The 17,832-nt window shown below is 40.2% G+C and overlaps 2 protein-coding genes across 2 annotated transcripts in view; both read right to left on the bottom strand.

Moving 5' to 3' along the window:
* arsb (arylsulfatase B) overlaps positions 1-4,250 on the bottom strand; it is a 17,561-nt gene extending 13,311 nt beyond the window's left edge. The window contains exons 1-2 of the mRNA XM_035668340.1: positions 3,777-4,250; positions 1,418-1,437 (exon numbers count right to left, since the gene is read on the bottom strand). Coding sequence (XP_035524233.1) covers positions 1,418-1,437; positions 3,777-4,042 — 286 coding nt within the window. The 5' untranslated portion in view covers positions 4,043-4,250. The remainder of the gene's footprint in view (positions 1-1,417; positions 1,438-3,776) is intronic.
* Positions 4,251-5,216: 966 nt separating this feature from the next.
* dmgdh (dimethylglycine dehydrogenase) overlaps positions 5,217-17,832 on the bottom strand; it is a gene marked incomplete in the record, with an annotated part of 16,268 nt that continues 3,652 nt past the window's right edge. Inside the window, 11 exon segments of the mRNA XM_035668444.1 lie at positions 5,217-6,002; positions 6,092-6,226; positions 6,321-6,380; positions 7,221-7,378; positions 7,938-8,155; positions 9,580-9,710; positions 9,914-10,079; positions 12,793-12,946; positions 13,052-13,221; positions 13,300-13,498; positions 13,609-13,857. Of these exon segments, the coding sequence (XP_035524337.1) occupies positions 5,790-6,002; positions 6,092-6,226; positions 6,321-6,380; positions 7,221-7,378; positions 7,938-8,155; positions 9,580-9,710; positions 9,914-10,079; positions 12,793-12,946; positions 13,052-13,221; positions 13,300-13,498; positions 13,609-13,857 (1,853 nt within the window).

Here is a 17,832-nt window from a genome sequence, read left to right as displayed (position 1 = left end):
GGGAGTCAACTACCAACAACACAACAATACTCCTCTATCTAAGCCTTATCCAAGAATGTACCAGAAATGAGAACATAAGCTACGGCCACGAATAAAAACATAGCCACACTAATCACACAACCCCACCTGGCGCAGATAACAGACTCCATGCTCATTATAGAAACATAAAACAAACGCTAGCTCTTAGGAAAGATTAGCATAGTCTCACCTCTAACCAGTATATCACGACATACTGTATGAACAAACATAGATAACCTTTATCCATAGTAACCCGATAACAAGAAAGGTCTCACCAGAACCGGAAACAAGTGTACACATACACTTCAATCAAAAACTGCTGTTAGAATTAGATGCCTAAGAAATCAGAAACAGAGATTCTCACTTACAGGAGCAAATCGAATAACAATTGATTTATACATTAGAATCTCTGACAGAATATTGAAGATGTGAGGGCAAGCATATATAAAAAGTGTATTAGTCATATGATAGAAAAGCTGTTTAATACTTCACACCAAACTGACGTAACAAAGGAAACACAATAAGCCAAACATTAACTTCGCTATCATAAAAATTTAAAAGCTCCCCCTTCTCCGGTAATTTCTTCCTTTTTTAAACTTATTATATCTGATTTGCATGCTGAATTGTTACTCTTATATCTCCCCAGATAATAGTAATACATTAAAACCATACAAAATAAGAGAGACGCGATAGTTTTATCCCATCACCAGCAATCACCTTACGGCCGGATAGGTGCGTTGCCCTAAGTACGTTCTCGTGTTTTCCAGAACATGACCTGCGTGCCTCCAGTCTAATGCCACTCCAATGGACAATACGACCTACCTGGAACGCGCCAATGTCCCCAACCCTCTTTCAGACCTTTCCCGCAGTCCAAACGAAATACAAACAGAAGATCAACGTTATCAACGAGCAAGCGACTGGCAGCAATAGCCACGCGAACCATATGAGGAAAATTAAATGAATATCGCCATGATGTCCACGAACAGCTGAAGCAAAGCCAAAGTTTGACGCGGAAGTCATCACCAAGAGTCAGAAGACAGGAGATCAAATTCAAAAATTAGAATAATAGATATAGGAAATATCCTAGAATACCTAGTATAACAGACACAAGTTACATTAATATATTATACTATAATAAAACAATAACCAACATGATACGTGTCATAAAGCAATCGGCTAAGTGAGACTGAAAGCAGGCAGTCCTTCTTTGTACATCAAGCCCAAGTGCCACATTGACCGATTACACAATAGATCAACAATATGCGAACCGCGAGCATCCGACCCTCACTATCAATATCATTAGCAGACGCATATTACCGGTCATTACCCCTAAGTAGGTTCCTCAACATTATGAAGATGCGGACCAGAAGAGAGAGAAAGATATCTTAGCGGGTCCTACAATGCACCAGAGTGGGATGTCTCAGGAGGACAAAAACAAGACACATAGAAAAACATCAGCCCATTTGCAGCTCCCAGAAGACAAGAAAGTAAAACAATTAAAGGCCACCAAATATGAATATGTTAAGAAAAACTAACAAAAGATGAGTAGAAAAGATAAAAAGGGACAACAGAAAGCCTCTGTGTGACATGATGTTGACCAAGTGATAAGATTGTCAAAAATAAACGTCTACTTTCAACCAAGGCCCAAATTTAGATTCATTCCCATCTCCTGAAAAGACAGTCTAGCGACGAAAAACGTTGAAAGAGATACCGGAAAGTCCATTGCACGATCATTTCAAAATATACGTATAGTACAAATATAGAAAACATGCCCAGACTATTCAAAAATTCCTTTATATAGTATACACCAACATAGGTTAAGAGCAAAAATTACATCGATACAACTAAACTTAAATGCATAACCATATAATAAAAAGTCTGCATCCAAAAATACTTATTACTACTAATACATACGTTTCGGGGTTCCATCATAAAGTCATATAACCAAATATTTAGTACTTTTTGTAATTGACACCTACCTGCCATTTTAGCTTATAAACTATTCACCTATTATCATATTTGAATTTTAAATATATTGACAACATATGTATATCATTATATATACCTTTTAAAATAATTAGAAATAATAAATATGATTATTGTTCATAATAAATCAGCTTTATATTTATAACAGAATAAAAATTAGTTCTTATTTCACATAATTACGTATATAATTCATCCTAAAATTAATTGTAGATGGGGAAATTATGTACCTATCACCCATAAAGTGGGGAAGTGTAAAAGATAAAAAAAAAAAAATGAGTCTCTAGAAAGCTCAGTGCTGAGGAACAAAAGAGCACAGGACCAACTAGCAGGGCAGCGTGTAATGGGGCGTTTTCTATCACCAGGCACCACTGGGATTGCGACTGCGCCAGCTGCACGGCAACGCCTCTCCACACATTCAGCCCCGAGGAGACACTAACAGTGCGCATAAGGAGGGTTTTGGCCGAAACCAACCAGCTCATACTACAGTTAGAACGCGCACGAACCCAGCAAGCTACAGCTGAGCGACAATACTACCATCAATAGCGACAAACAACAATACACCTACGCCGTCTCAAGCAAGAGATCAAACCCGGTTAGGAACAAGCCTCACATCACGCAGATAGTCAGCCCTCTGGGTTTCGCGCCCGCATAAAACTCTACCGAGTAGACCCGACTGCTCTCATGACTCCGCGAATCCCTCTACCCAAGCACAAAGGCACCATGTTCAGCCCAACCCTCATCCGCTCGTACCGTTCCACGACTTGTCCCTCCGGCGGTAATATCCAGACTGGCCCTACCACATCAACTCCACGTACGTAAATTACCCCAGCTTGTCAGAGACACTTCGGTGGGACAAAACCCAACGATCATAGCTCGAGCGACCACTCGCGCACAAAAATAACATCCCGGTACGACCTTTCACGTGGGACCCAAGCCTCCACCGAGTAGGAGAAACGTACCCCATATAGAGCTCAACATAATGATGATATTGGCAGATCACCTGGTCACCCTCGCCTCTAAGGGTAAACCAGCTGAAGCCGACGGCAAGGGGACTGTTACCTGATAGTATACCCGCATCGCAGAAGATGAGATGACCAATTATATATAATTTGGGAAGGTTTTATATTGGTTTGTTTAACAATAATGCTCCAGGTTACCGATGAGGGAGAACTCAACAATAGAGGTTTTTTTCATCTTGTTTTAGCCTATAAAGCACACAAATGTCAGTTAACATCATACAAACTCAGTAAAAAATCCACTCTAGAATATATGGAACGAATCCCCTTTTAAAGGATCATAACGACGGACAAGCCCCCATTTATGTTACACCCAAGCCCGAATGGAAAGAAAGGGAAGCCAACATAAACAGAAGGTTTTGGTAAATACCCAGTTATTATTAGTACAGAGAGTTTACAAAAATACAATTTTCACCAACAGAAATGTTTGCTGCGAAACAAATTAAAAAAAAAAAAAAAAAAAAACATTAACAAAAGCAACTACAAATCGTTCACTTACTAAACCTACCTATTTATCTTTTTTATCTAAGCATTTTATTCTATTGTTGTATTTTATTTTATTGTATTTTAATGTACCTGGCTGCTATGACGACCCTATCTATCTATCTATCTATCTATCTATCTATCTATCTATCTATCTATCTAAAAGGAGATCTCTAAAAATGAGATTACTGACTAACAGCTAAAACAAAAGCATGAAACAAAAACCCTCTCTGGTTACTTCAAACCAAACACAGAGATAGTATATAAGTTCACCTGGATGCGGGTCTCACCTGGTACCTGCCGGTCATCAGCTGGTTCCTGGACGGGGTGCACAGAGGCTGCACATAGTAGTTCTCCAGGCGGACTCCTCCGGCGGACAGCTGGTCCAGGTGAGGAGTCCGGATCTCGGAGCGGTGGTAGCCGATGTCAAACCAACCGAAGTCGTCTGCCAGGATGAAGACTACGTGAGGCTGCCGAGCCAATAAACCCGCCGGGAAACGGACGAGCAGCACGGCTACGAGCAGCGAACACACCGACATGGTTTGTTAGTGGAAGAGAGTAAACGAGGAAGTCCGTCAGGTGGAGTTTAACGGCGGAAACAGAGGAGCTGACATTGCGGATGTGAGGCTCAGCTACCCGGTTCTCTCTGACTGCGTGTCTTCATTGTAATAATGTCAAAACAAACATCACTTAAGTTATTGTTAGAAGTTAAATCCGCCTCTAGCTGTTACTTCCGGGAGCTGAAAATTGAAAACGTTGCCTCAGCTGCAGCAGCCAATCAGATCACTGGGAAAACAGCCAATCACGTGAATGTTTTTTTTTATTTATTTATTTTTTTTGTACATAACAATAACTCATAAAAATATAATATAATATAATATATAAGATAAAATAATATAAAATAAAATAAAATAAAATAAAATAAAATAAAATAAAAATAATATTTAAAAAGGAAATCTATATAAAAAATATTTTAAAAAATTCAAATGAATAACTAGGAATAGATAAAGTAATAAGCAAAAAATGGGCAAGAACTTAAAATAAATATATAACAACAACAAACGAGTTATATAAATTTAAATAAATATGATAAATGCCAAAAGTTGGAGTGTCATTCAACTTAAGTGATATACAATTTAAAAAAAAAAATCGTTTTCATCTTTATTTCTTTATCTAACCAACCAACCAATTCAAAGTTAAACCTTTTCTAAATCCCAGAATAATACATATAAGTACAATAAATAAACTTTGCTTTCACATCTGCTGCTTCTTTTATGTCACTTTAAATTGATCATTCAGTCTCTGGGAAGCTGCAATGGGCAGTTTTCACTATTTCATGACATTTATAGACAATAACAATATTTTTAACCAATTTAAATGAAGAAAAAAATAAACAGATTAGTCAATGATAAAATATGAGTCAGTTGCATCCCTAATTTTGAATATTTAACTATAACTTATGCCAATATATTAGTTTTACTACATTGTTATTGTTCTTTTATGCATATATTAAATAGTATATCATCATATTTTCTTTGATTTCTATAATATGACCTTCAGAAAAAGGTATTGTATAGTGTATGTATACTTTATATAGTATACAAGCCAGGTATTAGATATTTTATTCAATTTAAATGTGAGAACTTGGCTCCATGGATTTTATCATCAAAACGAGGAAGACTGGAAGCGAAAGAGAAAGACACAGACACCTAATACAAGACAGTAAGTGCATTGCTTTAATTATCACGGTATTAATGTACACCAATTTAATTACATATAAGTTATAAAAAAAAAGAAAAGAAAAAGAACAGATTTATAAAACTCTTTGTACAAGTTTGTTTTGGTTATTAGTGTTTATACACTTTGTTACGTCCGTCACAAAGTGCTCTTATGACATTTTACATTTGACCCTTTCTGCCGAAATCTTCGCCCCCAAACTGCTCAACTGTTGACCCGTAAACATTAACATCCATTCATGGAATTACAAAAAAGTCAATTAGTCTTCCGACACTGTAAGACGTTGTGGTGTAAGAACAGCGACAGGTAACTTCCCCTGTTGCTCAAAAAAACACATTCATAAGAAGCACTAAACACTTTCACATGCTGAATCTGTTTCCTCTTCTTAAAGACACAATACAGAAAGAGGAAGTTGTCAAGTGATGTTACTCTTTTTCCTTAAATCAGTACAAAAACCACATGTTCTTTCCCTCCCAATATAAGACTCGTGTATCACAGTAAAATCGTTCTTCATTAGCTGTTGAGAAGCTGATCGCGGACAGTCTGTTCTTATGCTTTGCCCTTTGCTTTCTTCTGCAGCCGGGTCCGTGTGGGCTCGGTGAGGACTAAAGGCTCCTGGATGACCTCGGCGGGGTATTTCCTCCCGAGCAGTTCAACCTCCACCTTCTGGCCCACAGAGCACAGCTCCAGAGGCAGGTAGGCGAACGCGAGGCTCTGCTGGCTGCTGTAGCTGTAGGCTCCGGATGTCGTGTTGCCGACCACCTGAAGAGAAACACAGGTTGAGTGAAACCAACCACAAAAATAACCAAATATAACTGGATCACTGGGTTTAACGTCAGGGTGCTGCTAACCTTTCCGTTGTGCCAGACGGTCTCGTTGCCTTCGGGGTCGATATCGTCCGTATCCAGGGTGATGTAGGAAAGCTTCCTCTTTAGGCCTTTGGCTTTGATCTCCTGAAGGGCGGCTTTACCGATAAAGTCCGCCGGCTGGACGAACAAACAGAAGAAAACTTGTTCAAGAGGGAATAAATAATAAAAACCTGGATATAAATAGTTAATTTATGTTCAAAATAATTGTTACTTTGTTGAGTTTGATGAAATAATCCAGTCCAGCCTCCAGAGGGTTGGTGTCACAGTTCATCTGTGAAGATCGACAAGTTGATCTCGTCAGTCAAAAGTCACAGGAACAGTTCAACATTATTTCCTTTGTTGCCAAGTTGCCAAAGGAGGAAACAGCTACTACCGCTCCACACTGTATTTCAGAGGCTGTAGTGGGCTCTGGTTTGAAGCTAGAGTGAACATAATGATATTGTATAAAACTAGATGACCTAACTAACTAAATAACGCTCCAAAATTGAACTAAATGAAAATGAAAAACCTGTGAAAATGGGTTCGATGTGTACCAACAAGTCTCCCCTTAACAGACACTTTATGCTAATCTCATGCAGTTTTTTTTGCATGTGGTATAAATGTGTTATTTTCGCTTAGTGTACTTGAATATTTCTGCATGCAGGGGTCCATAAACAGTGTTGCAATTGAATAAATTGGGAATGACTGGAAAGCTGAGACACATACTTCAAGGCCCCCCCTACATAAGTTAGTGCCCCACTAGTGCCACCCCAGTTTAAAAAGTCTGGAAAGGTGCCTGCCTGGCTCTGTCCAAAAGGAAACAAAATCTGCCTACTAGCACCATAAAAGCTGATTAATTAAGATGTAATATCTAATTTGTTTAATTTGAAACAAAAACAGACATGTAAGAAGGACATGGTTTATGGATTAAACGAAAGAAATATTGATGAACAAAATGCACAGATTGGGATGAGAGATGGCAAGGCAAGCTGTTTCCACCTGCTTCCAGTCTTCACGCTACGCAAACCTGACCTCTGCTGGCTATAGCCTTATATCTGACAGAAATGACGGTGGTATCTCATCTAACTCTCTACAAGAAAGTAAATAAGGGTATTTCCGTCTGTGTGTGTACCTCAGCTCCCCAGCCTCTGAAGCCCTTCTCCAGTCTGAGCGAGGACATCGCGTAGGTGCCGAAATTGTCGATGCCTTCGTCTTTTCCAGCTTCCATCATGGCCTTGTACACAGCCGCCATGTTCTTCTGGTCGATGTACAACTCCCAGCCGAGCTCACCTAAACACACGTGCACGTAGAGTATCACCACACAGTTTGTTCAGATTTCTGACACATTTCTTTCTAGATTTCAGAAATTAGATGATTTCACTTTACGTGAATTTGCCTCCAGCTCAACGAAACAAGACCAATGAAACTGTATCATTGTTGCTATACTATGTGTGCATGAGGGAAGCACCAATTGGGAAAGTCTGTGCCGAAGTTTAAAGCAACAACTTGTCCGATAGATGTTTTTTTGTTGTTATGTATTCTCCTATTTGTGGCAGAGAAACAAAGAAAGCTACAAAAATGTTTTTTTTGGTGCAATTTGCTCCCGTGCTGATTATTTCTTCAATATCTGAGTAGGAAACAACCAACGGTACAAAATGAATGTGATAAAACAGAGAAACATTATTGGTGAATGCCATTTTATTTGCCAACAGGCCTGACGTCATGTTGTTCAGCCGATATATCTGTATATTATCCGTGTAAGTGTAGACAAAGTTTATTTACTTTCAACTGGTAGAATATTTATTTGTTTTAATAAGAACCTTTTGTGAGTTCACAGAGCGTGCAGTACCTGTGTAGGAGATCCTGATGGCCCGGACAGGAACTCCCGCCAGCTGGATGGACTTGCAGTGGAGGAATTTGAATCCAGCATCACTCAAATCCTCATCCGTCAGTTTCTGAAGAACCTTGCGGGAGTTTGGTCCCGCGATGCCCAGCACGCCTATATCATCTGTTACGTTGCTGATGTCGACGTCGTATCCACCGTCTGCAGCTTCTGTCTCGATCCACCTGAGATCAAAACCACAGAGAGTGCAGGGAAGAAGAAGACTTTTAATTTCTTTATCACACACTGCCACATCTCAGCCACGTGTTCTGGGTTTAACAGGCCTGCTGTGACCTCCATGAACTCTTCACGTGCAGTTTGGATCCCTTGCCACTAGAGAGCGCTACATGACATCATCCTCACCTCCCTCAGGTAGAGAGTTTTATTATAGTCAGGGGAATGGAGATGGATGTTTTAACATACTGGTCCCGATTGGAGCAGATGGAGGGGCGTCGTGTTAACAGCTGCTGGAAGGTTTTAGGTTTCTGCCGCATAAAAAAGACTGTTAGAGATTTTTATTCAGCACAGCTTGAGACTTGACTCTGGACAGGGTGTGAGTGACGGAGAGCTTCTCTGTGCACATTGTGTACTCTGCAAAATGAATATTGAAATGTTTGTCTACTTCTGTATGTGTGTGTGCGGTTTAGGGCTGCGCAATTAATCGAAAATGGTGAAGGTCTGATGCTCTGGGACACAAATCTTGCTCTCCAGATGTATGAAAATGTCACATCATCTTGATTTTCCTACTTATTTTAGTGGAAATATATAATATCTGTCAAAATAATTCCAATATGGTTCAATTATGTTTTCATATTGTGCAGTCATACTGCAGCTTTAAGCATGTGGTCCTGGTTAATTGAGACATTCAGCATCAAAACCGACAAACTACCCATAATTTTGTTCACAAATTCTGTCTGAAAATGACATTTTGATGCACTGAAAGTAAATTCCATTAATTCTTGAGTCGTATTTTGGCCACCCCTGCTACAGGAAGTGAAATTTTAAGACAGCTGGATCACTTCTGTAGCTTGGAGGGACATGAAATACTTCCAGTTGAACCATCAGTACAAAAGATGAACAACTGTGTTAGAAAATATCATCATAAAATCATCTATCCTGAGGTGCATTCACATTTTGGCAAGAAACGCACAATCATACAATTTAAAATTAAGTTACAGTCCAATATTCACTCTCTTTTAGCTCAGGTCTTGGTCTCCATCAACTCCTTAGGGGAACATCTGTCTCTTTTAGCTGCTAAATGCTCCACTGTGTTCACCAGCTAGTCTTTAACTGTCTGTTTGCTGTTTGGAAGAGCAGGTAGCAGGTTTTCAAAAGCTTTTTCCACTGAAAACAGCAGCCTCTTACGCCTGAAAACGACACTATGAGAGCGGTGACAGTGAACCAAAATGGCTCGTAAAGCTGCGTAAGGAGGAAGGTATCTGCAGATTCAGGTGATAATTCTCTGTAGGTTCATCACTACGAGTGCAGCAGCCCATTACGATCATTTACCTTCATGTTGCACTTGCTCTAGTGAGTTTTAGTTTAAGTTAGCTACTGCCTGTCTGATTAACTTGAGTGAGATTGAGCATGTGTGCAAACAGTTCTTCACCTGAGGTCGTGACCCTCCGATCCCGAGCCTGTGATGAGCAAGAACTCTCCTGGTGCCAGCTGGGTGATGGTGACCTCAGCAAAGACTCTCCCAGCGGGCGTCAACATGTGGCTGATATTAGTCAGACCCACCTGAAAACACACAGGTCGAAACCACGAGTTTAAGACAAACATTCAAGGTACTGCACTACTTTTAAAACTCATACTAACAGTACTGTAATGCATGAGTCCACACTGGATTTCTATGATGGACTATTAACTTTTCACACCACATTTGCAGCTACAGCAGACAGAACAACTCCCACTGATGTTAATGAAGTGTACATGTGTTCTACCTTGGGCATGGTGTTAGCAAACAGGCGGTCCAGCAGCCTGTGGGAGTCCTTCCCCTTCACTATGAACTTGCCAAAAGGCGTCAGGTCGATCACTCCCACCTTCTCCATCACCAGCTTGCACTCTCGGCCAACTGGTCCGAACCAGTTGGTGCGTCGGAAACTGGGCCTGAGCACAGCACAGAATCAATGATCGCTTTATACCTACCTCTGCTGGTTTAATGAATACCAACTTTTCTTCCACAACTGTTTACTGGCCCCCTTTTTTATTGGCTTTGTTACATAATACAAAACATTGTAGAACATTGTTCTAACAGAAGGACAGAATTATAACCAATTACTTGTTGTGACTAATTGCATCCATGCTAACAGCTCTGTAAGGCCGTACTTAGGCATTAGCTAAATGCTAATGTCAGCTATTCACAATGACAATGCTAACATACAGATGTTAAGCAGGTGTAACGTTTACCTCGTTCACTAGCTTGATAATTAGCTCTAAACACGAAGTACAGCTGAGACTAACATGAGTTAGTCATTAGTTTTGCAAATATTTGGTCATAAAGTATTAAAAATGTTGACGTAATGATAGGTAGATACACAGTTAAAAGGGTCACCAAAGTTTTTACAATTCAAAGAGGAATACGAACGTCTGTACCAAATTTCATAGCAATCCATCTAATGAGCTAGTTTTTGACATTTCACTCAAAACCAGAAATGTCAGCCTCATGGTGGCGCTAGATGAAAGGTCAGACGATCACTAAAGTCAGTAGGATTCATCCTCTGGTCACCTTGAACGTCTGTACAAACTTCCACTTCCCTCGCCTCAAAGTCTCAAATGTGTTTTTTGATTAGAAGCCTAAAATAAGGTCTGTGTTTAAAACAAGCTTAAGAGATTTTAAGCTTTTGTTCTACGACATAAAATACATCAGTAAACAAACCACCTGTGAATTTTGAAGCTTCTATGTGTCTTAAAACAGGCGATTGCTAACAAGTAGCTGAGACTACAGAGGTTGTCGGTGAAACGTCATTACGATGAACAAGGAGACTTCTCTACACACTAGTCTGCCTTTACAGCCTTGTTGTGTTTCCTTTAACTTTAACGTTACAACTTGTAGATTTTAATTACAAGTTTGAAGTTTAGTAGTGGTGATGTTGACGTTATAAGACCATGGTGTAGTTTGTTTACAGCCTGACGTAATCTTTTTACTTATGGCGTTCTTTTTCAAAAAGGATAAAAGTGGTGTTAAACATGTGAGTATCATAAACCTTTGTTGTTATTTTTCTGCAGTAATCCACAATCCAGTGGAGAAATTCTGGGATGGACTACAAAAATACATCATCTTTGCAGCACTCTATAATGTGGCTAAAAGTACAATATGGCAAAAAGTTGGAAAGAGAAAGCTGCACAGCAAGATTATGACTGCGGCTTTTATATTTGTAGCAGAAGAAACCTCCATGTCACAAGCTACGAGCCAAGTATGCAGCTACTGAGAAGGCCAACTGGATTCAACACTCGCGGCGTTTGGCGAGGCTCCAAACACTCGCCGGATTATCTCAAGAAATCTATGACAGTGTGGTTTTTAAATAATGTCATGGTGCATATTTCAGTTGAGCCAGATCCTGCACATGGTGAAACTGTGTCCAGTGCAGTTATTGACAGTTATCTGCATGTGTTGTTGAGCGTTAGCAGCTGTCCTGTTTCTTTCAGTGTGGTATCTCTAAACGTTCTCTCTTGTGCTGCTGCTTACAGTTAGACGAACTGTTAAGTGATGTGTGGCGAGCTCGTCTCTGCGCTAAATGAAAGGATTGGCAGGGACTTTTCTGTCAGGGATCACATGTGTTTGTGCTCTACTGCATACCTCCCATATTCACTGAAGAATATTGTGTCCCCAAATATTTATTCTGACAAAACATGCATCTCCACCAGACACTATCAGAGCGTCTTTCTTTATACATTGGTATGCAGTACATGAATACTTTAAAATAGGAAAGTGGATGTGGTGAGGCTAATTAGATGACTGCGACAACAGTTAGCAATTAAATTAAAAAGCAGTTACGAAACAAAAGCCTAAACAACAGTGAGGAAACATATGTTTACGTCTAGAAGATGACTACTATTGTTCAGGTCTGAGATGGTTATGTTCTGGCTTCTCGCCATTTAAACAACATTACAAGAGATTTATGAAGAATGTATGTTAATGTAATCAAAGTCGCCCTGTAATAGTCGACCTAACCGACAGTCGATGTAAAGAGTCTTAGTCGACACACTTTTCATCAGTCGAATAGTCGCAGAAAAACAAAAACAACTCAGTTCAAGAGCTGCACTTTGTTAGCGGGACAAAAGTATCAGGATTGTTGCATCACAGACCTTTTCTCTTAACACAGAGAAGTCCGGTTAGCGGTTGCATAAATGGCTAACTGTACTAGCCGATGGCCTCCTAGGTAAGTTTTAGGCGGTCCTACTAGCTACTCGGACCCTGAGAGCTCGAAGGAGGGGGGGGGGTTTTAAACACTACAATCCGTAGGAAGTGGGAGATCCAGCAGGGGGCTCACAGCCTCCAAGACCAACAGAGGCCGGCTGATTTACAGCGGCTGCGACCAGGACTACGACTCTGGGGATCATTAAGTCCACGAGTATTTGTTTTTGTGAAGTTGGGAGTTTTTTTTATCGTGTTTTGAAAAACGAGACTTACACTGTGTCGAAATAAATGAACTAAATGTTCAGTCCTTGTGTTTGATCTGACTGATTCCAAAATCATTGCCCACGCGTTCCCATTAGCATTTTAAGAGGCCAATTGTTTAAATACGGCTAGGAATATCTTAAATCGGGGACAGTCCTAAATGTAATACATCAGACTAGCTCTGCTAACTGGATGTCTTACTTGTATCCAACGTCATCTCCAGATTTGTAGAACCAGTGAGGTTGTTCCCAGCCAGCGTGAAAGCCCATGGATGCTTTGTCCTTCAGCAGCTCATAAACGCCACTTGTCCGGGAGGTCGGTCGACCGGCGAAACGCTCCTCCTTGGGGTAACCAACTGGAGAGGCCGGCAGAGTGCGAAAAAGACACCAAAGAGGTTAGAGACGGTAAAAAATAAATGGTTTTGCCCAATGAATGTGCAATCGTCTTGTGTTCTTCTTACCCACATTGTTGAAGCCGTAGGATTCTCGAGCTTTGGCACACATGAAGGGCACGTCTGCCCATTTGCCGTAGCGGTTGGGGTCGCATTCAATCAGGTCGTACGGAGGTTCTCCATTCCTGATCCAGTCACTCAGGAACTTACCGATACCACCAGCATGGATGACTCCATACCTGGAAACAAAACCAGGCTTTAAATGTCACAAATCAGCCCTCTTGCCCTCTGATCAAATGTAGAAAATACACACATACCCAAAGCCGATGGCAGTCCAGTAGTTACGAGCTCCTTGGTGTGGTCCGACCATTGGCAGGAGGTCAGGGGTGTATGTGATTGGTCCAGACACAATATTGATGATGTCAGCTTTCTTTAGCACGGGGACCATGTCCATGGCCATCTCAACATGCTCCATGATCCTGTCAAGATCCGACTCAAACAGCTCTTTGCCGAAACCTGCAGCAGCCACACAAAGATGGACAGAAACATAATGTGTATCCTACAAGAAGAGTGAAACCAGACAAAGATATATTAATTAAACCAAATAGATGTTATGGCAGACAGACCTGGTGGCACGCCCTCTCTGACCCAGGAGTCCTGTAGCTTCATCTTCTCCATCTGTTCATAGGGGCCAAACAGAAGGCCGTCTCTTTCCTGACGGAGGTAGTAAGAGCCCTCCAGGTCCCTGATGACAGCCAGCTCCTTCTTCAGAGCCTTCACCTCCGGTACCGTCGCCGTCACTACGTACTGGTGATGCACCGGGATGGTGGGGTGATCGAACCCAATCATCTTGCCAACCTCCCGAGCCCAGAAACCTTAAAAACCAACAGAGATGGTATTTAAAAATCAGCTAACAAAATAAAGTCGACAATCTTAAAGTGTTTTCCTAACAAATTAGCTCTGGTTCTTGAAGTGGAAATGCTCCCAAGGGTTGAAAACTAGGTGTACGCTACTAGTAATGTAACTACATCTTTTTATTTAATGTACCAAATAATAATCAGCATCCTTTAAGGAAGTACTGGCGGCTATAGAGGTTAGCATAGGTGCTGCTAGCATCAAAAAAAAGAACGACACCAAAAGGTTTTTCTCAAAGGAAAAGATTTGATTATTTGTTTCCAAACAGTTTTCAACAATCACTTCCCAGATGGTTCTGTGTAACAACCCATCCCGCGCAGTCATGTAAGATGCTCATACAATCATGACTGTTCCTATACCATAAGGCTGTCCTGCTTCTACTGTACCAGTCTTTTGGTACAGTATGTTCTCCATGTTTTATTGGCCTATAATAAAGGGTTTATGTCCCCTGGTGGACGCACAAAGTTTGATGAATGGATCTGTTTGTAAGTAAAAAGCTACGCCCCCCATGCGACGCCCCTCTTTCACCATTCGGTAGGAAAGTTTCCTTCTACACAGCATGCACTTAATGTGGGCAATCTAATGATTAATGGAGGGGACTGCTGTACCACCTGAGCCACAGCTGCTACCTATCAGACTTTCCATCGGGTTTTCCAACTGGTTTTTAATTACTTTCATTGTCTTTTGAGACAAAGAGTTAACAGACAAACACACAGGACATTTGAATAAATGAACAATTACATTGCATTGGGTTGAGAGCAGAAATTCCAGAGACTGAACTGGGTGAACTAACCCTTTAATAAAGGCTTAAATATACAGGACGGGGCACCATACTGTGATTTTAAGGTTGAGATTTAAATGCAAACATTCAGAAATAAGCACAAACATAAGCAACAACAAAAATACACCCAGCGCTCAGATGCACAAACATAAATGTAGATCTGTGTGAACGAGAAAATACCAAAGCACCAATTTACTGTCAACCACACACAAACTATTTGAAGAGGAGAACATTTTGTAATAACCCCAGAAATCTCGTTTTAATTTATAAAATATAATAAAAAAGGTTTTTACCCCAAAAGACACCTGGGGATGTTATTTTGTTTCATTGCAGCAGTTAGCCTCAGGGTTTTTATAGTCTATATTATGTAACAACAGCAAAATTTCACTGTGTGGCTCCTTGGAGTTTCCCTCTCATATTGCTGCAGCATGCAAGCTCAGGGAAATACATCAAAGATCTAAAGGCCGGAGACTGAAATGTAAGTCAGATGACTGAAATATGGATCTGCAGCCCTGAGACGGCATTCATTCACAGCATGAAGTGTTGGCCCAATATGAGATCCTTCATTTCCCCCCCACTACAGCTGAGTTGGTAAAGAATACATATTTGGATCACTTCTACAACAAAAGCATCAAACTTTAATATATTTTTCAGTCCCTTGAGGACTGCAGAAGCTAAACACAACACTGATATTACCTTTAAAGTTGATATAGATGGAACATGTTAGCACATACAGAGCGATATTAGCAGTCAAAATGTGACGTGGTGAACGTAAGGTCAGTACTGACTCTTCTTTTGGGTCTGTTTTGGTCTCTGTCAACTCTTTATCAGCTAAATACTCCACTCAGCTATGTCTGCACAATAACTGTCTGGTGCTGGGCGGGTAATGTAATACAGTGGCAGTTTACTAAAAACAGTGAGCTTCTGTGGATGAAAACAACGCTAATGACAGCAGTGAGAAGCCACTTAACAAATATTCTGCCTGTAAGTGGGACACTTAACAAAGATCAATGTGGACCTTGTACCAACTCAGCTGCTGTGACCTGGAGTGGGACGCCAGCTGGAGCACTGAGACCTGTTGATCTCTGCTGCTATCATCAGCTACGTGTTGCAAGAGTTAAAGTCAAGTTAAATCTAAATAAATCCCCCGACTTGACATTCATTATATTTAATGGAGTGGCATAAATCTGTTCAATTGCATGCAAGTCTGCAGCCAACATTTATATTCCATATGTTCTTTGTGTGAATGTTATCTCAGAGGGATGGGGTGGGGGGTGCATACCAAACGATAAGGTCCCAGGCAGTTTAGGCAGGAACTGGGTTGCAGAGGAACATGTTTACCAGATGCCCGCACACAGGGCTGATTCACTGGGTTACCCAGGAATAGCGATGAATGGAGTCAACAAGCTCACAGAAGTAAAACAACCTCTGAAACAACTCCTGCTATGATATCAGCCATCCACGCTGTTAAACTCTTATTTGTTTCTCTATTTATGAATATAAAACGTTTGATAATCAGGCCAAAATTTGTTTAAAAGGTCACAGACTAAAGATTCCCAAACAGCAGTACTTCCCTGGGGTAAAACAGAAATTAAGATTTGCTTTTAAACAACATATTAAGTAAGCTGTAACTCTAAACCTTGGATCTAGCAGCAGTTAGCAACCAGAAGCTAAGTTGAAAGTAATGCATAAACTTTAAATAATTAGCTAAACGGATAAATAGTTCAAATAGTTAGTGAAACGTAACAGATAAACCTTAAAATAACTAATACATGGTTGAAATAGCTAAAGTTATGATTGAACAGTTCAAATAAATAGCTTAAAGTAATAGATAAATGGTTGAAACATACAAGTTAGCTATTCCAAGTGGTAGCACGAATGCAGACTTGACCAAACTGACCTACATTGCATGAAAATATTACTATTATTATTAAATATTATGACCTTTTATATAATTAACAGTGTTGAACAACATCCAGTAGGAACCTAAACTGATCCTATAGGGTGACATTCCAGGGAACATGACCTCTGACCTTCATTTAGGCTCTCATGGGTCAGGGCTGTTTATCGAGAAGAGGGGGTACAGCCATAGCTTGAGTTTAAACAGTGAACAGAAATTGTCAAGTTGACAAAAGAAGGGGTTAAGGTTGTGGACGAGGCTCTGTGTAGGCGGCAGCAGAGCCTGTGAGAGATAAAGTATGTAAAGAAAAAAAGACCTAGAACGAGAAGAGAGAAAGTTTAACTAAAAATGTTTGGGAAGTTATGCAAGCTCAACAAAACAGCCACTTAGGGTAATGGGTTTTAAACAATAATTTGAGTACAATGCATTAAAAAAAGACTGAGGTTGTTTTTGTTTTCTGGGAGTTGTTTTCTTCCTTTCTCTGTGGGATGAGACTTTAAACCAGCTGCTTTCCTGCGGGAGTTATTTCTGCAGCCCACGACAAAGCAGAATCTGTTGTTAATCTTTAAAATCACTAAGAACAAACTCCAACATACAAGAAAGGGGACCATGCCTCTGAGCAAATATGTGGTTGTATCTGCAAAAAGCCTGCATGTACCCATAATGGTACATCTGACTGTGGGATAATAATTCTTGCAATTGGACACACAGGTGTGATATATATCAGTTTAACATTTCAGTCCCTGGATACAAAAAGCAGCAAAAAAAATGCTACAAAAAATAAAAAAGAAGAGAAAAATGTCTGTCAGGAGGTGTGCATGTGCTGCTGCTTCAAGACTGGATGGGATCTGAACTGTTGGCCTGTTTGGATTGGCTGTCGGACACAGAGAAGGCAAACGGCCAACAAGGCACACAATGTAACTGGTTTCAACTAGAGTACAGAATGTGCAAATTCAGAGAGGAAAAAAGATTGTGAATGAGCTGGAGAAAGTTTGTTCTGCGAGGTCTTAACAATGCTTATTTCAGCGACTGTCAGAGCAGCATTTTGCTTCCACGTCACTGCGGAGAAAAGGTGACTAAGGAAGAATATGCATGACCTATATGTATATATATATATATATATATATATATATAATATATATTGATATATGTTCCAGTATATAACTAGTGATTATATGATAGTTGTTATATTTTATTTTATTTATATAATAATTGTATTTTATACTTCTAGGTATAATACTGATAATATTATTG

The sequence above is a fragment of the Morone saxatilis genome, unplaced genomic scaffold, assembly GCF_004916995.1.
Source record: "Morone saxatilis isolate NCDOM2014 unplaced genomic scaffold, NCSU_SB_2.0 Contig21, whole genome shotgun sequence".
Taxonomy (NCBI): Eukaryota; Metazoa; Chordata; class Actinopteri; family Moronidae; genus Morone; species Morone saxatilis.
This window is presented reverse-complemented; position numbering and strand designations above follow the sequence as displayed.